Source organism: Geotrypetes seraphini, chromosome 6 (assembly GCF_902459505.1).
Source record: "Geotrypetes seraphini chromosome 6, aGeoSer1.1, whole genome shotgun sequence".
NCBI lineage: Eukaryota > Metazoa > Chordata > Amphibia > Gymnophiona > Dermophiidae > Geotrypetes > Geotrypetes seraphini.
Window position 1 is genome coordinate 184,684,828 of NC_047089.1, and position 22,669 is coordinate 184,707,496.

Here is a 22,669-nt window from a genome sequence, read left to right on the forward strand (position 1 = left end):
GGGCGTTGGGGGGAGGGGGGTATGCGTCGAGGGCAGGAGGGCCTGGGATCCCTCCTGCCCGTAATGTAGTGCGGGGTGGGGGTAGGGGGTCGCCGTGGCCAGAAGGGTTTGGGCTCCCTCCTGGCCCGATATTGTCGGGGAGTTGGGGAGTCGGCGGGGCAAGAGGGCTTGGGCTCCCTTTTGCCCCGATCGTGTCGGGGGAGGCAAGAGGGCTTGAGCTCCCTCTTGCCCCGATCGTGTCGGGGGTGCCGCGGTTGGCTGGGGCAAGAGGGCTTGAGCTCCCTCTTGCCCCGATCGTGTCAGGGGTGCCGCGGTTGGCTGGGGCAAGAGGACGGGAGTGCGTGCGAGCGGTCCTTCAGGGGGGGGTGCGGGTGCGGGTGGGAGTGCGTGCGAGCGGTCCTTCAGGGTGGGGATGCAGGTGCGGGTGGGAGCGCGTGCGAGCGGTCCTTCGGGGTGGGGGTGCGAGCGGTCCTGCGGGGGGGGGGGGTGAATCGGATATCGGGGGGGGAACTATGTAAAAAAAATTTTGTACAACACGCTCACGCGTATACCGCGCAAGGTTATGCACGGTTTGTAAAAACACGTATAACGCGCGCGTTATATGCGTGAAAATACGGTACTGTATTTGGTAATCAAAGATTTTGCAATTTTGCTGTTTTTCAGAAGCCATCCGCTTTGAGAATTTCAACACCACCTATGCGGCTGATTCTGGATATGCATATTTTTCATCCAGTTCACACAAGATTTTTGACACTTCAAACAAGAGTTTTGTCCTACATGAGTTCCATGGATCAGCCCAGCTGGTGGCTTCACATTTGCAAGGATCAAATTCCAAAAATGCAGGTAAGAAGCCCTCCTAATCTGTGCAGTCATCTAGTAGTTACCTAGAAAAAAAGGGTAAAGAATTTGCTACATCCTGTACCAAGTCTAAAGAACAGGAAGAATTATGCAGCTTCCTAGAGCATGGCACGGGGACAAATTTTTCCTCGTCCCCACGGGAACTCATTTTCCCGTCCCAGCGAGTTCTTTTCCTGTCCATGCCCCGTTCCTGCAAGTTCTGTCCTCATCTGCTCAGGCCGCAAACACACCTTATGATAGATACGCGAGGCCGCTGAAAAGTTCTCAGCCCAACCAACAAGGAGCCATGTGGAGCCATGAAACTTACAAGTTATTCCACACTTTTCTTGGCACTTTTCATTTCATTTCATTGCAATGAAAAATGTCAAGAAAAGTGTGGAATAACATGTAGATTTCATGGCTCCACGTCATTCTGTTCTTGGTTGGGCTGAGAACTTTTCAGTGCCTCCCCCCCTTAGGCTGGATGTCAAATTTGGAGGACTCCAAGCATTCTAAATGAAAACCGAAAAGATTGTTAGAATAGTGAACTGAGATCTAAGAAAACCAAGGTATAAATCTCACTAATGCTCCCTGTGATCCTGCACAAATCACTTTAACCCTCAAGTGCCTCAGGTACCGATTAGATTCCAAGCCCTCTGGGACAGGAAATATTTCCTGTAACTGAAGTTTAACTCACCTTCACCTTCACCTGCAGCTGAAAATCAAATCCACAAAATCTTTCTGGCTGCAATTGTTTGGATTTCATCATTTTGGTAGGGTAGCACTGCCACTCTTGACTGCACCAGTTTACAGAGAGCAGAGGAAGAAAGCAGCAGATATCCCATAATCAATTATGAAACCCAATACTGACAATAAAGAGTACCATCCAAAATATGAATTCCACACCCTCGTAAGAACACTTCCCACGGATTCACTTAGTACTTTATCCTGAGGCCTGCTTTTTATAGATTCTAAAGTGATAAACGTTTTTAAGATCTTAAATTCTGTCGTGGTGAGGTGCATTACACTTTCCATGTTAATTCTGGTTAATTAACAAGAGATAAATCAGGGTTTATGCCGTGTCCCAATTCACCACTGCATGTAACTCTACAGCATCCTATCAGTGAATGTAATAGGAAATCAGAGGCTAGGAGAGAGTGCAATTCACAGTTACTAATTGCTTGTTTCTCTTGTGGTTTTGTTCCTACCAGTGAAATTGAACATGGCTTTATACAGCTCTCAGCCTTCTATTTCAAGCAGCCGTGGGATTCCAGTTGCATTAGGTATCGTGGGAAAGAATCTCTATTTGTCAAGTGTAATGGCTGGAGGTCGTGCAGAGCTGCAGCTGGAAGTAAGTGAGCACTTATTAGTGTTTTAGAATCTGTATTAAAAATATGATAATTTCTACAGAACAATCTCAGTTATACTGCATATCTATTCTGTTAGTTTTTAAATTATCTTTTTTTGAATGGGTGAGTTGCAGTTGTATTTACTTATGTGCCTTCTTAATATATTTCTTTAAACTATTATTGTGGGAGGTGAGGGATGATTAAGGAAATTCATGTGTTTATATTCATCTGTAGGCACTTTTCCTGCCATAATACAAAAGGGACCTTTTACTAAGCTGCAGCAAAAAGTGGCTTTAGTGTGCACTTGTGCTGATTTTTCCCGTACACTAAGGATATTTTTGCCGTGGCTATAAAATGGTTGATTTTCCATTAGTTATATTAATGGTCATATACTAATGTTGTCATTTGCTTGTGGCTTTTAGAAGAAATTACTGTGTCAGCACTTACCGCCACTCATTTTGTAGGCAGTAAGGCCTGGCTTCTCTAAACAGTGCCGGTATTTTAGGCTCCGGTAGGCACCAAAGCTCAGTGAAAAATGCCATTTAAATGAAGTTTTGAACTGATTTTCAAGGTGCCTACCAGCACCTAAAAAAAAAGCGCCTAATGCCACTCTAGGTTTGGCAAACACTGGAAGTGGCGTTAGGCGCCATAAAGAACCTGTGGAGGCGTGATTCACGTCAATGGTGCTGTCATGTATGGCGGACGTGCTCTCCGGTGTGGAAGCCAATGTGATTTTGCGGCTGTTGTTGTCTGTAGCCGTTGAGTGTCGGCGAACCACGGCTGGGACCGACCAGGGAACGCCGGAAGTCGTCGACCAGGAGGCGAGGGCAGGAGTTGTGGAGGCGTTTCCTACATTAATCTACCTATTACTGGAAATGACCCTGGGAAGCTCCACCCTTACCCCCAATATCCGGCTGCAACACACCCTGGTCAGCGCAAAACCTTTCACCGCTTCCTGCGCTCCTAACCTCGGCGAAGAAGATCTGATCTCCACTTACTTTATTACTCTCTAGGTACTTTAGTTAGATTGTGAGCCTTCGGGACAGTTAGGGAATTTCTAAGTACCTTTCTTATTTATAATTTTAATGTATATTTTCTGTAAACCGCTTAGAACTTAACGGATGTAGCGGTATATAAGAAATAAATTACATTACATTACAAATTACATTACAATGGTAGGCACTAGAAATGTAGGCCTGGAAAACCCTGGCCTACATTTCCGGCCCCTACCTTTGCCGGAGGCGCGAGTCTCTAAACAGCACCATCGCCTGACTGGCACACGATCGGCAGCCACTTTTAAGGCAGCCACCAGCAACGGTGCTGGTTAGAGAATCCGAGCCTAAGGGCTCACGTGGTAATCCTGCGCTAGCCAGTTAACATATGATAATGAAGCTGCGCTAACTGAATAGCACAGGAATCCTCCCTGACAAGTCCCTCCAAAACATTAGTAACATTTTTTTTTAGCATTTGGATTAGCGCATGCTAAAACAGCACTTACTGCAGGATGCCTGAATGTGTACCGCAGTATCAGTCAACCCCACTCAGGAGAGAAGAAACAGATACTCAATTACTCTAACAACAATTACTCAATTAACAACACATTCTTGTATTCTTTTAAAACATGCAATAAAGGAGTGATTAAACATAGAACTATTTTTCATTACTCAGAAAACCAATATTATAATTGCGTTGTGTATGGCTTGTAAAAATTGAAAGTGAGAGGAAAAAGCCTCAGATACCCCTCCTATGAACCAAAAAGGCTAAAAAATAGATAGCATCGGTGTCCAGGAACCTCATTGGCATAAAAAGCCTCCACGCTATTTCATTTTCAAGCCTTGTGCAATGCATTTAAATTTCAAGCTTAGTTTTAGAAAACTTTCTCAATATTATGAACTACTAATCTCACTGCTGAAGACAGACAAAACCAACAATGGCCAGCGTTTCGCCATCAAGGCTACCTCAGAGTGTGCCAGAGTCGATCCAATTCTTATACATTTTTCTCAGACCGTATATTCCACGGTATGCTATTCTAAGATGTATTAGGTGCATATTAGCGCCTAATTCAGCTTAGTAAAATGGCCCCAAAGTGATGCCATTATAACTCAAATATGTTGTAAAATCTTCTTTTCTAACCAAACCTTTCCTTTTCTTACTTAGAAGGTTAATGACATCATAAAAGAAATCAGAAATGACTCATTACTGCGCTTCCTATTCTTCATGTCTAACCATGGTTCCTCAGCCTTAACAACCTTCACCTTTGAATCAGTCAACTGTCCCAACTGGTACATTTCCACCTCAAAAAGATCGAATGAGCCTGTCAAAATGGCAAAGTATGAAGAGCAGTCAGCTATCATTGAATTAATACTTATGCCAGATGAGCAGTAATTCATTTATGGGAATCTTCTCTCCTACCCATCAGCTTTTCTTCAGCACATTTCACTTTTGTGGTTGATTACAAAGGACCTAAGTTTGTCAACTTTATCAGGAAACGCTTTCTGATTTCCACACCTATGTAGAAAACTTCCAAATGGAATTGAGATACTTCCATTTCAACCACAGAAAAGATCTGAAATATGATTTAATCCATGGAAGTCTATATCAGACTTTTAAAAAGTTTATTTTTAAAAACAATGTTTGGAGTTCATGGTAATGAGCTGGGGGTTTTGAACCATCAAGACACATCAAAGTTTTGGGGGTTTTTTTTCACTATGGTTATTTATAATTACTGATCATTTTGTTATAAAACATTATTTATTTATTTATATATATATATATTTATTGATTTATTTATCCACTCCATTTTGATTTGGAAGTAGAAATTAAATTTATACTGTAGTTCTAATTGTTAATTTGTTATAATTCTAAATTGATATATTTATTTAAAGTAAATTTTTAATAAACTTATATTTAAGATCATTTCTTTGTGTTCCTGATTTGACACTGATGTACTAAATAAAAAAAGGCTGTGTAATTTAGGGGTCCATTTACTAAAGTGCACTAACAGATTTAACACACACAAATTATTAGCACATGCTAAACGCTGTGTAGCCCTTCACCCCCCTACCCTCCAGCCTTGTAGGCTGAGTGGCATTTAACATATACTAAATCCATTAGTGCGCCTTAATAAAAGGACCCCGTAATGAATATAGCAGGAAGTGGAAGACAGAATATTATAAGTTCTGATGAGATAGCCACTGTTCCTGGGATTCTGAATTTTAAAGCTTACAAGGAGTAATCTGATCATGAAGAAATAGATAGCAGTCTCTTCTCTATGATAACCCATTAGCTTGTCTTCAAATAAATGGTGGCTACACAGAACATTTCCAAATAAAACAGGAAACTAGACGGGGCTGCCCACTGTCTCCTTTGATAGTTGTCTTGGTTATGGAGCCCTTGGCTCAGGGGGCTCGGGAGAACACTATGATCTGGGGGATGGCTGTGGAAGATATAGACAGCAAATACATACAAAATAAAACACATTTTATAATGTCTGTATACTAATGCTAGAGGCCTAAGAAGTAGGGGTTTAGTCTTGGGTGGGCCTGGACAACCCAGTTTGGGCTCTGGTTTGGCCACCCAGTAGCCACAGGCTGTCAGCAGCGGTTCCTAAACGATGCTAGCGGGTAACCCGGAAGTCCTCCCTCTGATGCGTTTGTGTTTTGCATCAGAAGAAAGGCTTCTGGGTCAGCCGCTGGCAGCGTGTAAGAACCACTGTCGGCGACCTGAAGAGGCAGAAATGCTGCATGGGCTGGGGAGGAAGAGAAAGAAAGAGGCTGCTACAAGGCTGAGGAGGGGGGGGAGGGGGTGAAGGAGGGAAAGAGAGAGAGAGATGCCTGCCCTCTTTGAGCTCAGGCCTGCCCAAAATTGGCTCTCTGGCTACGCCACTGCTAACAAGAAGATGGGAAAGTGAAAATGTAAAGCCCTGAATGAAGAGGAAGATGTAATTGGCATCTCAGAAACCTGCTGGAAAGAGGATAACCAATGAGACACTGTGGCACCATGCTAAAAATTATATTGCAGTTATAGGTTGCATCAGTTTGGTGGAGGGGTGGCATTAAGAGGGCAATTCTATAGAGAGGCATCTGTTTAGTCTTTTCTTAAAAAAAAAAAAAAAAAAGTAAGCATATTTTTCTATATAGAATATTAGTGTAATATGTCAAATGTGTGCCAATATTATAGGTGCAACCACTTACACTAGCCATAAAGTTAGTGTAAACGCTCACGCCTGGCTTGCTTAGAAAAATGTGTAAATTACAATATTTTATTTTATTCATAACAATGTGCCCTGCTCATGCTCTACCCATGTGTATGCCCACCTTCAAACTAGACCCCATCACCTTTAGAGGCCACTGGAATATTAGCATAGGTGCATAGGTGTGCAGATGTGTACATGGAGGGTCATAATCAAAACAAACGTCTAAGTCAAATTTGGTCGTATGGCGCTAGATGTCCAAAGTTGGCTGTGGGAAAATATCCATTCTCGAAAAATACTTCAAAAAAATTTTTTTTTAAAAAATCGTCTATCTGGATATCCAGGCTATTGTTCATCCAGACTGCCAGTATGTCTATCTTTATACCACATTTTTGACCAAAAAGTCGTCTAAGTCCCAAACACCCAGAACAAGAACATTTGGACATGGGAGAGGCCAACATTGTGATGGACTGGCCACCCAGACACGGCAACAGAGCAGTTGGGCACCTTTGCAGGGCACTGCTGTGAACATCACAAAAAGGGTGCCACATAAATATCTCACCAGAACTCCCTTATAGGTTATGGTGAGCCTCCCAAAATACTCCCAAAACCCACTATACCCACCTGTCTGTAACCCCAATAGTCCTTATGGCTGCAAGTGGCACCTATATGGCAGTATAGTAGGGTTTTGGTGGGCTCACATTTTCTACCATGAATGTAGTGGTTAGTGTGGCTAATAGGCCTGGGTCCTCCTGTCTATGTTTCACTAGCTCACCCTCCCCCCCTGGCTACTTAAGACACCTGTATGCAGCTCTACTAGGCTTTCCTATAGCAGGTGCTAATGTTCCAGAGATAGGTATGTACGTTTTTATTCTTATATTTGTGACAGTGTGAGGGGTCAGTGTGTGTGGGGGGGTGTCTTTACATTGTCTCTGCAGTGGTTATCTGGTCACTTTGGATACATTTTTGGCATTTATACCTGCTTTTACATCGTCTAACTCACAACATATAAGTTTCGTCTAGGAAGTCTCATGAAACATTCAATTATCCCTGCAGAAAGAATAAGTCTAGATCAGAACCACATCCTGCCCAAATACTGCCCTAACCACTCCTCCAGATACACCCCTTTTAGCTCTGGGTGCATAGCGGCATTCAGAGGCCTAAAAAGTCCTTGGATACATCCAGAAAGTCAGTTTGATTATCGGCATGTGGATGACCTGTCTTTTACATAATCCAAGTGCCGACTTGGGCGGGTTTTTAGACGTGTTTAAGTTTTGATTATGAGCCCCATACTGTATACGCTGGTATTCTAGTCATTTATGCAAGTTCATAGCATCTAAATTGTGCTATCCTCCTTATAATGTTACCCCTATGGAAGTCATTATTAACTATGAGCTTATAATTAGAAACTTAGAGAGTGCCTGGTGGGATACTATTGTACAACCAAAATGCACTGTAGAATCTTTATGCTGGAAGACACGGGCAGAAAAAGACAGAGTGCAGGGGCTGGATAGTATAGAGCAGGGCTGCCCAAGTCCGGTCCTCGAGATCTACTGGCAGGCCAGGATTTCAGGATATCCACAATGAATATGCATGAGAGAGATTTGCCTGCACTGCCTTTTTGGTATGTAAATCTCTCTCTCATGCATATTCATTGTGGATATCCTGAAAACCTGGCCTGCCAATAGATCTTGAGGAAACCAAAAAATCTCTGTGGAGTGACGATGTTCCCAAATGGACTTTATTTGAAAGTATCAAAGTTGCAAAGGTATACTAAAATCATCCACATAAAATAATTCCATCCACTAAAAGTAAATCATCCACATAAGAGCCTTAAAGGACCTAGTCCGCTAGGGATACAGGAACCAACACAGTCCGCGTTTCGACAAAAAGTCTTCTTCAGGGTCCCTGGGGGTCCTATAAAGGTGAATACGTGGGAAATAATTGTGTGGTGAACCGGAAGTGAGACACTGCTTGCATTTTATGTGGAAGATTTTGTCGAAACGCGGACTGTGTTGGGTCCTGTATCCCTAGCGGACTAGGTCCTTTAAGGCTCTTATGTGGATGATTTACTTTTATGTGGATGATTTTAGTGTACCTTTGGAACTTTGATACTTTCAAATAAAGTCCATTTGGGAACATTGTCACTCCACAGAGTTTTTTTGGTTTTCTCTGGATTTTCTTCTTTGTGGATATTTTGGGGTCAATTCCTTTTGTTTTTTGCTAGTAGATCTTGAGGACCAGACTTGGGCAGCCCTGGTATAGAGTAGAGAGTTGCGCGGGGACAGAAACCTCACCCGTCCCTACCCGTCCCCGCCAAAATCCCAGCTTCCCCACCCGTCCCCGTGAGGAATCCCACCCGTCCCCGTGAGGAATCCCTCCAGCCCCACCCATCCCCGCGAGGAATCCCCTCCGTCCCCACCCGTCCCCGTGAGGAATCCCCTCTGACCCGCCCATCCTTATAAACTTCAGAAATAGTTATTTCATTTAATTATGCTACTGAATTAAAGGCTCTGATAGAGATCCATTTACAAATAAGCAAAGAGACTTTATTAATTTGGAAATATTAATTGGGAAGAATACATACTTTGTAAATGGGTTTCTACCCGAGCTTCTAATGTAAATATAAAATATAAATACTCAGCTGATGAGAACCCCCAAGCTGTCAGCTGAGGACTTCCTTTGCAGTTGGCGGGGGCTCCCTTTTGCCAAGCTTAGAAGGCAGCAGTAGCGTCCCTGAGTCACATATGCTGACACCTCAATGGCTCATGGATGTTGCCAGCGACTGCTGTGCTTGGTGGAGCGGAGTTCTGGCCGTCTCTAGAAGAGGTCCTTTGCTGGCGGTGCTTGGGGATCCCCATCAGTCACAGCAAGGGTCAGCAAGTACTTCAACACTGTAGAAATGCATTTCCTTTTCTTTTGAACACAATACAAAGACATCTGCTATATACATTTCCCAAAGCTAACATATTTTAGTCAATAAATTCCGTTTTTTACCTTTGTTGTCTGGAGACTTATTTTTCCATAAAGTTGGTCCCAGTTTCTTTTTTCCGCTTTCCCATCTTCTGTAAATTCTTCTGTTGCTGTCCATTGGTTCCTCCTACCATGGTCCAGCATTTATCTCTTTCTCATCTTTTGTGCCTGCCCACCAGCCCCATGCCCAACATTTCTCCTTCTATCACCCCTCTCCAGCACCATGCCACATCTCTCCTTCCATTCCCTTCACCACTATGTCCAACATTCCTCCCTCTTGCATCCATTTCAATCTGTCCCACTGTTCCCTTTCCACCACAATATTTCTCCCTCTCATCTGTACCTCACTCCCTCCCTATGACCAAAAATTCTCCTTTCTTCCATTCCCATGTACACAACCATCTCTTTCCCTCCCTTCCTCTCTCCCAAGTCCATGCCTTCTGTGTCCAAAACACATTCCCTCCCCCACCTCAGCATCTCTTTCCCTCCCTTCTTCCATCCTCTTTCCCAAGTTCATGCCTTGTGTCCAAAACGCACTCCCTCCCCCACCTCAGCATCTCTTTCCCTCCCTTCTTCCATCCTCTTTCCCAAGTTCATGCCTTGTGTCCAAAAACGCACTCCCTCCCCCCTTTTGGGTTCCAAGTTTGCCTCCCAGCCCTTATCTGCAAGCAAATTACCAGCACCTTTCTCAGCCAAATGGAGCTCGAGCTGCGAGGCTCGTCTTCTATTTCTTGCCTGCACTGCCCCAGCACATATAGCCGACCGGAAGTCTTCCCCGATGTCAGCGCTAACGTCGAAGGGAGGGAGGGCTTTGCTTAAGCCCTCCCTCTGACGTCAGCACTGACATCGGGGAAGACTTCTGGTCGGCTATGTGTGCTGGGGCAGTGCAGGTAGGAAAAAGAAGACGAGCCTCGCAACTACCTCACAGGATCCCCGCGACCCTAGGGGCATCCCCACAGGATCACGGTGACTCGAAGGGGGAACCCGCGGGATCCCCACGGGTTCCGCGGGATTCGCGTCATCCCCGTTCCCATGCACCTCTCTAGTATAGAGTAAAAGAGAGATACAATGCTGGTTGGCCTTTATTAGAACATAAGAATTGCCATACTAGGATAGACCAAAGGTCCATCAAGCCAGGTATCCTGTTTCCAACAATGGCCAACCTAGTTCCTAAGAACCTAGCTAGATTCCCAGGTAGTAAAACAGATTTTATGCTGCTTATGCTAGGAATAAACAGCGGATTTCCCCAAACCATCTCAATAATGGCCTATGGACTTCTCTTTTAGGAAATTATCCAAGCCTTTTTTAAACCCTGCTAAGCTAACTGATTTCACCACATTTTCCCCAGTAACAAATTCCAGTGTTTAATTACACTTTGTATGAAGAAGTATTTTCTCCAGTTTGTTTTAAATCCACTACTTAGTAGCTTCATTGCATGCCCACTAGTCCTAGCATTTTTGGAAAGAGTTAACAAGCAATTCACATCTACCGTTTCAACGCCACTCAGTATTTCATAGACCTCTATCATATCACCCCTGATCTGTCTCTTCTCCAAGCTGAAGAACCCTAACTGCTTTAACCTCTCCTCATAGGGAAGTCATCCCAAACCTTTTATCATTTTCATTGTTCTTCTCTGTCTATCTCCTATGTAAATAGAAACCTAATGATGAGAGCTGGGATAAAATGCAGGTAATTTCTTCCTATTGGCTATCAGAGCTGCCATAGGCTAGAATGGAAGCTTTAATTTTAACTTAAGGGACTGAATGAACTGTGCACAGCATAGAGAATTTAACACAGCACAAACTGATGTTAAAATTATCATGATGTTACATCTATTTTTAGCTTGTGGTTACTTATACCTAAGTGATGGGGCGATCTGTATTCCATGTGTGTGAAAAAGACCAATCCCCCACCGGTACTTAGCTGGCTGGGAATGGCTCTTAGTTGGCTATGTAGCTGGCTACCTGCCAATATTCAGCAGGAGATAGACTGCTATCTCTGCTGAATGTCTGGATTACCAGCTAGCACATTCATCGGCTATGTCGTCACTGATATTCAGTAGCTGGCCAGCTAAGGCACACGGCAAAAACCAAAGGAAAATCCAACGAAGACTGCAGTGCAAGAACAGCAAACACAAAACAAGAAAAAAACTGCAGACAATCTGTACAAGATGCAAGCTGTGTTTATTATAGCAAATATTAAATGCGGTCAAAGATACCACCTTTTTACAAACCAAGGGACCCGACACGGTCCATGTTTCAGTAAACACGTCTTTCTCAGGGGTCCTAACAAATGTAGATAAAAATAATTAAAAAACCCAAGAATATGCAATTAACATACAATTATTGGACATGTGGTGTGCTAAAGTAATAATCTGTATAATGTGGTGAAAAATCATAGTCTGAAGAAATAATGCATAAAAGGTGTGAATGCATGAAAACAGTGCAAAGTGCTTATAGGATAAAAGTGTGATAAAAATGGATATGTATGCAGTGATTCCCAACCCTGTCCTGGAGGAACACCAGGCCAATCGGGTTTTCAGGCTAGCCCTAATGAATATGCATGAGAGAGATTTGCATATGATGGAAGTGATAGGCATGCAAATTTGCTTCATGCATATTCATTAGGGCTAGCCTGAAAACCCAATTGGCCTGGTGTTCCTCCAGGACAGGGTTGGGAACCACTGGTATAAAGTATAAAAACACAGAAAACATAAAAGCCAATGAAAGTGCAAATGTGCTGAGATACAATTTGGTGTACATAAAAGGTGTAGAGTGCTATACATAGGACAGAACACAAAAAACAAAGAAATTAATCAATGAGATGATACTGGGGGTTGATAAGGTTTTGAATCAAACCGCAATTTAAATTGATAATGAACTAAAATAAAAGTTAAAACATTCATAAACATATATTTTTAAAAACTCAAAACAATTTATTTATTAAACAGTTAATAGGATCACATAAATTAAGCTATAAGACTATATATAATGAAGAAGAAAAGAATAGGATAAAAATGCATTGAGAAACCAAAACATTAATGGATGGGATAGATATATGTGAAAAAAAAAGTTCATTTGAGGCTATAATGAGTGAATTCCAAAGGAATATATAAAATACATGATGAAAATAGATAGATAAAGGGCATAATAAGGGATATATGATATATAATATACATATATGTGATGTATATATATACATTTAAAAGCACCAAGTGAAAAGAAAGAGAAAAAAGATTTCCACATAACAAGTACTGTATGTGTATAACGGAACAAAGCTAAAAAGCATTCTTCACATTGCAATGTTATAATATCTAGAGAGCGAGAACAGGCCAGAAGACAAATGACAATTCAGAGTGTCTAAAGCAGGGGTGTCCAATGCGTCGATCGCGATCGACCAGTAGCTCAGGAAGGCAACGTGAGTCAATCGCGGAGCCCATCCCGGGCTCCGTGATAGACTCGTGTTGCCGTCCTGATCTACGGGCCGATCAGCCTTCCTCTCCAGTGTTCTCCCTAGGGCCTTTTAGCTGGGCGGTCCGCCCAGCTGTCATCTGCCGCTGCTGAACATTAAAAAAACCCCCAAAAAACCGGCTTGGAGATTTCAGCCCCTAGCAAACTTATGCTCCGGGCTCTAACATGTGCGTGCCGGCTTCTCTTCTCTTCTCTCTGAAACCGGAAGTTATGTCCCGGGGGGGGGGGGGGGGAGAAGGGAAGCCGGCACGCACATGTTGAGAGCCCTGAAGCAAGCGTTCGCTACGGGCTAATGTGGGAGACAGGTTAGTGAAGCATTTGTTCTTCTTCCTGCCGGGTCCTGCCTACTTTCTGTTTCCGCGAAGGCAGGACCCGGCAGCATTTCCCCCAATAGGTTGATCACGATCTTGGGCTGATCAGCCTTCCTCTTCCCGACGACAGAATTGACGTCGGGGAGAGGAATGCTGGTTGGCCGAAGCAGGGAGAGCTTGGGGCCTGTTATTGGTGGCGTTTGGGTCCTGGTCCCCGATGGCGATGGCAATGGCAGTGGCTTGGGGGAGGGCAGGGAGAAAGAAAGAAAAAGGGCAGGCAGGGAGACAGAAGAAAAGAAGAGAAACAGAAAAAAAAGAAAGGGAGGCAGAGAGAAAGAAAGGGCAGGGAAGAGGAAGGAAAAGTTGGGGGAAGGAATAAGGTCTGGAGGAGAGGAAGCATACAGGCTAAAAGAAGGGAAGAAAGATTGGATGCACAGTCAGAAGAAGAAAGTGCAACCAGAGACTCATGAAATCACCAGACAAGGTAGGAAAAATTATTTTATTTTAAATTTAGTGATCAAAATGTGTCTGAATTTATATCTGCTGTCTATATTTTACACTAAGGTCCCCTTTTACTAAACCGTAATAGAGGTTTTTAGCGCAGGGAGCCTATGAGTGTCGAGAGCAGCGCTGGGCATTCAGCGCACCTCCCTGCGCTAAAAACTGCTATCGTGGTTTAGTAAAAAGGGAGGGGGGTATATTTGTCTATTTTTGTATGGTTGTTACTGAGGTGATAGTGCATAGAGTCATCTGCTTTGACCTTTTTGAAAAACCCTGGAATAGGAATGATAATTAAAATTTTCTATGCGTACAGTGTGCTTTGTGGTTTTTTTAAATTTTATTGTTGGTAGATCATTTTGACTTGGTCATTTAAAAAGTAGCTCGCAAGCCCAAAAAGTGTGGGCACCCCTGGTCTAAAGCATAAAAACGCTGACTGAGACTATAAGACGCAGAGAAACCTAAAGATAAAAATAATAAACATAAAAGTACAAACTACCAAATAAACAAACAAAACTTAGGGACTTACCAAAAGCCTATGCTACTGAATTAAAGGCTCTGGTAGAGACCCATTAACAAATAAGCAAAGACACTTTATTAATTTGGAAATATTAATTGGAAAGAATACATACTTTTTAAACGAGTTTCTACCAGAGCCTCTAATGTAAATATAAAATATAAATACTCAGCTGATGAGAACCCCCAAGCTGTCAGCTGAGGACTTCCTTTGCAGTTGGCCGGGGGTCCCTTTTGCCAAGCTTGGCAGGCAGCAGTAGCGTCCCTGAGTCACAGATGCTGGCACCTCAGTGGCTCATGGATGTTACCAGCGACTGCTGTGCTTGGTGGAGCGGAGTTCTGGCCGTCTCTAGAGGAGGTCCTCTGCTGGCAGTGCTTGGGGGTTCCCCACCAGTCACAGCAAGGATCAGCAAATACTTCAACAATGTAGAAATAAAACCAGAATTCCATTTCCTTTTCTTTTGAACACAATACAAAGACATCTGCTATATACATTTCCCAAAGCTAACATATTTTAGTCAATAAATTCCGTTTTTTACCTTTGTTATCTGGAGACTTATTTTTCCATAAAGTTAGTCCCAGTTTCTTTTTTCCGCTTTCCCATCTTCTGTAAATTCTTCTGTTGCTGTCCATTGGTTCCTCCTACCATGGTCCAGCATTTATCCCTTTCTCATCTTTCGTGCCTGCCCACCAGCCCCATGCCCAACATTCTCCTTCTATCACCCCTCTCCAGCACCATGCCACATCTCTCCTTCCATTCCCTTCACCACTATATCCAACATTCCTCCCTCTTGCATCCATTTCAGTCTGTCCCACTGTTCCCTTTCCACAATATTTCTCCCTCTCATCTGTACCTCACTCCCTCCCTATAACCAAAAATTCTCCTTTCTTCCATTCCCGTGTACACAACCATCTTTCCCTCCCTTCCTCTCTCCCAAGTCCATGCCTTCTGTTTCCAAAAACGCATTCCCTCCCCCACCTCAGCATCTCTTTCCTTCCCTTCCTCTCTCCCAAGTTCATGCCTTCTGTGTCCAAAAACGCATTCCCTTCCCCACCTCTTCCCCTCCCTTCCTCCATCCTCTCTCCCAAGTTCATGCCTTGTGTCCAAAAACGCACTCCCTCCCCCAACTCTTTCCCTACCTTCCTCCATCCTCTCTCCCAAGTTCATGCCTTGTGTCCAAAAACACACTCCCTCCCCCACCTCTTTCCCTCCCTTCCTCCATCCTCTCTCCCAAGTTCATGCTTTGTGTCCAAAAACGCATTCCCTCTCCCACCTCAGCATCTCTTTCCCTCCCTTCCTCTCTCCCAAGTTCATGCCTTCTGTGTCCAAAAACACATTCCCTCCCGCACCTCAGTATCTCTTTCCCTCCCTTCCTCCATTCTCTTTCCCAAGTTCATGACTTGTGTCCAAAAATGCACTCCCTCCCCCCTTTTGTGTTCCGCGTTTGCCTCCCAGCCCTCATCTTAGCAACTTTCTCAGCCAAATGGCGCTCGAGCCGTGAGACTTGTCTTCCATTTCCTGCCTGCCCTGCCACGCACACATAGCCGACCGGAAGTCTTCCCCGATGTCAGCGCTGACGTCGGAGGGAAGGCTTTGCTTAAGCCCTCCCTCCGACATCACCGCTGACTTCGGGGAAGACTTCCGGCTGGCTATGTGTGCGTGGCAGGGCAGGTAGGAACAGAAGACGAGCCTCAAGCTCAAGTTGTATTTAACCCCACAGGTCCCCGTCGTCCCCGTTCAGCTCTCTCCTGTGCACCCCCTTGATGCGTGCACCCGGGGCAGACCTCCCCTCCTAGGTATGCCACTGCATCCGGGTTTTACTTCCGTTGCTTTCAGTGGAGTAAAAGATGCCTCAATCTGTCCTCCTTACTTCTATTGCTTTCAAAGGAAGTAAAACCCAGATTTCTCAATCCATCCTCCTTTTTCTGGAGCTAAATGGTTAACCCTAGCCCAGACCTACCCAAAATTGGGAGTCTACCTACGTCCCTGTGACCAAAGCCACAGAGTGTGTCAGTGGAATTCAAATCCTAATTGTTCTAGTTTATAATGTTGTTCTATCTACTAAGTTACTCCTCCATGTTAAGAGCTAAAGTAAAATTTGAGCCTGGGTCCCTTGGTTCCCATGCCACACTGCACTAACCATTAGGCTACTCCTCTGACCTGAATGCTGCTCTGTTAAAGAGTTAAAATGGAATCTAAACCTGTGTCCTTTGGTTTACAGTCCACTGCACTACCATGTCCCTCTGGGTGTTTTTTTTTTTACACGAGACCTTGCAAATGATTTTTCATATGTTTCAAAACATACCAGAAAGCAGCTGAATATCCTCTTTTCCGATAGATTTTCAGCAAAAAAGGCTTTGCAACTGCTTCAAGCCTTCTCCAGGAAGAACCATCCTTAGAGAAGAGTGAACAGGGCAACTGTCCTGGGCCCCCAAACTGCTTCAGTAACCTGTTCCAGTACTACAAATTTCTGTCAGCTTGGGAGCAGATATAAGGCAGTAGGAAAGCCAATTGGTTCAAACAGATTTTATTGGAAAAATAAAGGTATAAAAAAGTGCTCTTCAATTGTGTATGTCTAGCTTTTTTCTTAACAATTGTCCATTAGCCAAACATGTTTCAGGGCAATTATATCTTTGTCAATGAGCCAGACTACACATATACAACTGCATCTTATAAGCTATACCACCTCACTAATAACAGTAAGGGGAGACAACACTGGTGATACTTAAAACCAGCTTCTCAAGTTCAAAAAAGTTGATGGGCAATTGCTTTGTTTCTGCTTTTACCTTCTGCTTTAACTGGATTTGGTTTCATGTGGGAACAGAGCCATACACAGGGGCACGCCAGTGCCTTCCCCTCCCTAAGGCCTGTTTCCAGCTCAAAGCAGCCAGGTGAGAACCAACTCAACAGGAATATAAGGCAGTGAGAAACAAGGTGACAAGCCCAAAATTACTGCCAGTAACAGAGGTAGGATTTGAACTGAGGTTTCCTGGTGCCCAGGGCATTAATCTAAAATTTCTAATTCATTTGTATTTAATATACTGGCTAAATGGTTTAAAAAATAAAAAACTAAGAAGGGAGAAGAAAAAGGTCAAATAGACAAGGGAGCCTAAAATGCAATAAATAAAATAGAGGCCCTTCAACTATGCTACGCTAAAAAGTGGCCTGCGCTACTATTAGCACATGGGTTTCCCAAACGCTGAGGCCACTTTTAACATGGCTATAAAATGGCTGCATTTTCCATTTTCAGAAATAATGACCAGGCACTAATTTCTGCCACCTATTTACTAGGTCAGAAAATACTGAAGGGGTAACAAATCAACAAATGTTGCTGTTGAGTGACTAAAAGAGTTAGTTATTTGTGAAAAAAGTCACTACATAAGAAATATTTTCCACAGTTGTCAATTCTTAACTGATAGAACTCTGCTCAGAGACATGAAGGCAATATTTTCCGCCTCACCACCCAATCATTGCAGTGTTGAAAACATTTTTTTTCCAGTGAAATATTCTCCTTAACTATTATGTTGCTAGCTACAACAGCTATGCTTAGCTTCTTATGTAAGTTTAAAGTTGAAAAGCAAATCATTCAAACTTAGCTTTAATGTAGTAGCAGGTTCCGACGTGCCACGTTTCGGTCCTTCGTCAGGGAACCGACAAACAAATACAGTTAAACTGGAGGTGAAAGCTCTGAAATGAGAATAAATTTAAGTTTTAAAATTCTAATTTAATTAATTATACAGAGATAAAAATGACTTAATTCTACATTTCAAAAAGCTATGCATGGCTCAAACTACAGGGAAGAGCTCACCATATGAAATACAGTTAGCTAGTATCATCTCAGCGTGGTTTCTTCTTAAAGTACAAACGGAGTCTGCAAGCTGAATACACTATTTAAAGGTAAATTCGCGCCAAAACTGAAAACGGCAAACGTCATACGTTGCCACGTAAAACTACGTGTGCGACCTCGGACCCATGCATACTGTCAATTGCGGCTTCAAAGTCCGGCGCTGATAACACACACATACACACTACTTTGAAAAATACCTTTGACAGGCTGTCACACACACCACTCTAACGAACTGAAAGTAAATAAATAACGGTTCGAGGCCGATCATATCTAAACAAAAGTAACACAGCCCAACTCTGTTACCTAGATTGACTAATACCAGATAGATTGTATGAAAATTACAGGAACGCCCTCCACTCTATTTCACTATTTAATCCTTGAGGGGACAAAGTACCCAGTGTGTAAATCCACTTCTGCTCCAAGGTGTAAAGCCTAGTCTTCAGATCACCACCTCTGGGAAGTATGGGTGCATCTAAAACTGAAAACCACAAGGAGGAAATAGGGTGTTGGGCTGACAGCCAATGATGGGTAAGAGGAGCCTCCAAAACTGCCTTACCTATTCTACTGATGTGTTCACCTATTCTTGTGCGAACACTCCTAATAGTGTGACCAACATAAAGCAGCTGGCATGGGCACTCAATAATGTACACCACCCCCTGAGTGTTACAATTTGTAGGTTTCAAAGATTGACGTTTCTTCACGCATTCAGGAATGCTAATATCTGTTAGCTTTACACTATATTGGCACATGGTGCACGAAGTACATGGTGAATGGATACCTGGTGAACTGAGATAGGATGGCTCACAGTGATATTGAGCTTTAGTGAGATGCTGTTTAAGATTCCACCCCCGTGAATAGGTAAATTTAGGAAAATTTTCAAACACATCATGGTACTGTAAAATGTTCCAATGCTGTTTAATAATTTGCTTGATCTTAAAAGCCTGGTGAGAGTATGGAAGCACACATACTAAATCTGCATCCTTAAGTGTCTTATTTGGTAATAACAGGTTATCTCGGTTTGACCAAAGGGCCCTTTTAAAGGCTCTTTTGATGGTGGAAGCTGGATATCCCCTTTCTCTGAATCTTTCTTTCATGTGTTCAGCTTTGGTCACAAAATCACTTCTAGTGGAATACAGCCTGCGTAACCGCAAAAATTGACCAGTGGGTATATTGTTACGAAGGTGTCTGGGATGATAACTATCATACCTAAGAAGGTTATTGCGATCCGTAGACTTCCTATGGATCGTAGTGGTGAATTTCCCAGCACTCAAAGATATGTTGATATCTAAAAAAGGTAAAGATTGCGTATTGCATTGAGCTGTAAATTGCAGGTTAGGATCTTGTTGGTTGAGCCACACCAAAAAAATCTCCAATTCTGATTTGGTGCCCAACCAAACCGCAAATACATCATCGATGTATCTCTTCCATAGAAGATTATTGCCTGGGATTCTTTTGCCTGGTCGATCTTTGATTGGCTCCTTTTGTTGTAATGGATAAAAAAGGTTTCTTCTGTATTGCACCAGATGTTCCAGTGGCCAAAGAAACATTCTTAGAGACTTGCTGAGAGTCATCCTCTGACGTATCACTCGATGTTTGTGCATAAGTTTGACGTTTGGCTGGTCTATGTCGTGCTTTATCCATCCAACTATATACGAAGCCTCTTTGATAATCAAGCTCATCCCTTATCAATTTTTTGATTTTAGAGCTTTTTAAATCAGCTCTGAAATCTTCCAATTTTTTTGTCAAGACCTGTAATTGAGTGTCATAGATATCTGTTTGAACCGTGGTCTTCAAATAGTCATTGTATGATTGTAAATCAACTTTATATTGGTCTATTTCAACTTTAGTAGTTTCAGTTATAAAGAGCATGAGGTCGTACGAGCACTTATTTAAGATTGCATTCCATTTTTGCAAAAAAATTGCTGTTATCCAGAAATAAACGAGGTTCAGTTCTCATTCGCAAACCTCTAGGGATGCGTTTAACCCTGCAATACTCCGCTAAGGTTGTTGCATGCAATTCAGCCCGTACAATTCTCTTGTGTGTGGATTCTACTTGATCCCAGTCTGAAAAGGCTGAGCTTTGTTCAGTGGGAGAAAACAGATGAAATTCAGCTAGTAAATCTGTAGCCTGTTGTTCACTGTAAGACATGGTAATGTCCCACCCTGTAGATGCCATATCCAAAACCACAACCCCACAAAAAATTGCAGACTCAGTCAGAAAATACTGAAGGGGTAACAAATCAACAAATGTTGCTGTTGAGTGACTAAAAGAGTTAGTTATATGCGAAAAAAGTCACTACATAAGAAATGGCACTGCTATGGGGGCTAAGATGGCCCCAACAGTAGCATGCCTATATGTAGCTGCTTTTGAAGACAAACATCTTTATTCCTCTGCATTTTTTTCAAAATTACTTCTATGGAAGAGATACATCGATGATGTATTTGAGGTTTGGTTGGGCACCAAATCAGAATTGGAGATTTTTTTTGGTGTGGCTCAACCAACAAGATCCTAACTTGCAATTTACAGCTCAATGCAATACGCAATCTTTACCTTTTTTAGATATCAACATATCTTTGAGTGCTGGAAAATTCACCACTACGATCCATAGGAAGTCTACGGATCGCAATAACCTTCTTAGGTATGATAGTTATCATCCCAGACACCTTCGTAACAATATACCCACTGGTCAATTTTTGCGGTTACGCAGGCTGTGTTCCACTAGAAGTGATTTTGTGACCAAAGCTGAACACATGAAAGAAAGATTCAGAGAAAGGGGATATCCAGCTTCCACCATCAAAAGAGCCTTTAAAAGGGCCCTTTGGTCAAACCGAGATAACCTGTTATTACCAAATAAGACACTTAAGGATGCAGATTTAGTATGTGTGCTTCCATACTCTCACCAGGCTTTTAAGATCAAGCAAATTATTAAACAGCATTGGAACATTTTACAGTACCATGATGTGTTTGAAAATTTTCCTAAATTTGCCTATTCACGGGGGTGGAATCTTAAACAGCATCTCACTAAAGCTCAATATCACTGTGAGCCATCTTATCTCAGTTCACCAGGTATCCATTCACCATGTACTTCGTGCACCATGTGCCAATATAGTGTAAAGCTAACAGATATTAGCATTCCTGAATGCGTGAAGAAACGTCAATCTTTGAAACCTACAAATTGTAACACTCAGGGGGTGGTGTACATTATTGAGTGCCCATGCCAGCTGCTTTATGTTGGTCACACTATTAGGAGTGTTCGCACAAGAATAGGTGAACACATCAGTAGAATAGGTAAGGCAGTTTTGGAGACTCCTCTTACCCATCATTGGCTGTCAGCCCAACACCCTATTTCCTCCTTGTGGTTTTCAGTTTTAGATGCACCCATACTTCCCAGAGGTGGTGATCTGAAGACTAGGCTTTACACCTTGGAGCAGAAGTGGATTTACACACTGGGTACTTTGTCCCCTCAAGGATTAAATAGTGAAATAGAGTGGAGGGCGTTCCTGTAATTTTCATACAATCTATCTGGTATTAGTCAATCTAGGTAACAGAGTTGGGCTGTGTTACTTTTGTTTAGATATGATCGGCCTCGAACCGTTATTTATTTACTTTCAGTTCGTTAGAGTGGTGTGTGTGACAGCCTGTCAAAGGTATTTTTCAAAGTAGCGTGTATGTGTGTGTTATCAGCGCAGGACTTTGAAGCCGCAATTGACAGTATGCATGGGTCCGAGGTCGCACACGTAGTTTTACGTGGCAACGTATGACGTTTGCCGTTTTCAGTTTTGGCGTGAATTTACCTTTAAATAGTGTATTCAGCTTGCAGACTCCGTTTGTACTTTAAGAAGAAACCACGCTGAGATGATACTAGCTAACTGTATTTCATATGGTGAGCTCTTCCCTGTAGTTTGAGCCATGCATAGCTTTTTGAAATGTAGAATTAAGTCGTTTTTATCTCTGTATAATTAATTAAATTAGAATTTTAAAACTTAAATTTATTCTCATTTCAGAGCTTTCACCTCCAGTTTAACTGTATTTGTTTGTCGGTTCCCTGACGAAGGACCGAAACGTGGCACGTCGGAACCTGCTACTACATTAAAGCTAAGTTTGAATGATTTGCTTTTCAACTTTAAACTTACATAAGAAGCTAAGCATAGCTGTTGTAGCTAGCAACATAACAGTTAAGGAGAATATTTCACTTGAAAAAAAATGTTTTCAACACTGCAATGATTGGGTGGTGAGGCGGAAAATATTGCCTTCATGTCTCTGAGCAGAGTTCTATCAGTTAAGAATTGACAACTGTGGAAAATATTATTCATGAACATTTCTTATGTAGTGACCTATTTACTGGGTGGCAAGGGCACCCATGCTCACCATGTACTAATCGGTTAGAGGGCCATAATCAAAAGAAACATCTAAGTCCAATTTGGATGTAGGGCGCTAGCCGCCCAAAGTCGATAAAATGTCCATTCTCGAAAAGTACGCCTAAACTATTCCGTTTTTTGAAAACCATCTCCCTGTACGTCCAGGCATTTGATCATCCAGACTGCCACTACATCTATTTTTATACCACATTCTCGACCAAAAATTAGTTCAAGTCCCAAATGCCCAGAACAAGACCTTTTGGATGTGGAAAGGGGCCAGCATTGTGATGGACTGGCCACTCAGACATGGCAACAG

The 22,669-nt window shown here is 42.7% G+C and overlaps 1 protein-coding gene across 1 annotated transcript in view; it reads left to right on the forward strand.

Annotated features, from left to right (window-relative positions):
- Positions 1 to 5,053, forward strand: part of LOC117362929 (interleukin-1 beta-like) — a 78,083-nt gene extending 73,030 nt beyond the window's left edge. Inside the window, exons 6-8 of the mRNA XM_033950020.1 lie at positions 664 to 843; positions 2,049 to 2,188; positions 4,344 to 5,053. Of these exons, the coding sequence (XP_033805911.1) occupies positions 664 to 843; positions 2,049 to 2,188; positions 4,344 to 4,571 (548 nt within the window). The 3' untranslated portion in view covers positions 4,572 to 5,053. The remainder of the gene's footprint in view (positions 1 to 663; positions 844 to 2,048; positions 2,189 to 4,343) is intronic.
- Positions 5,054 to 22,669: the final 17,616 nt, after the last annotated feature.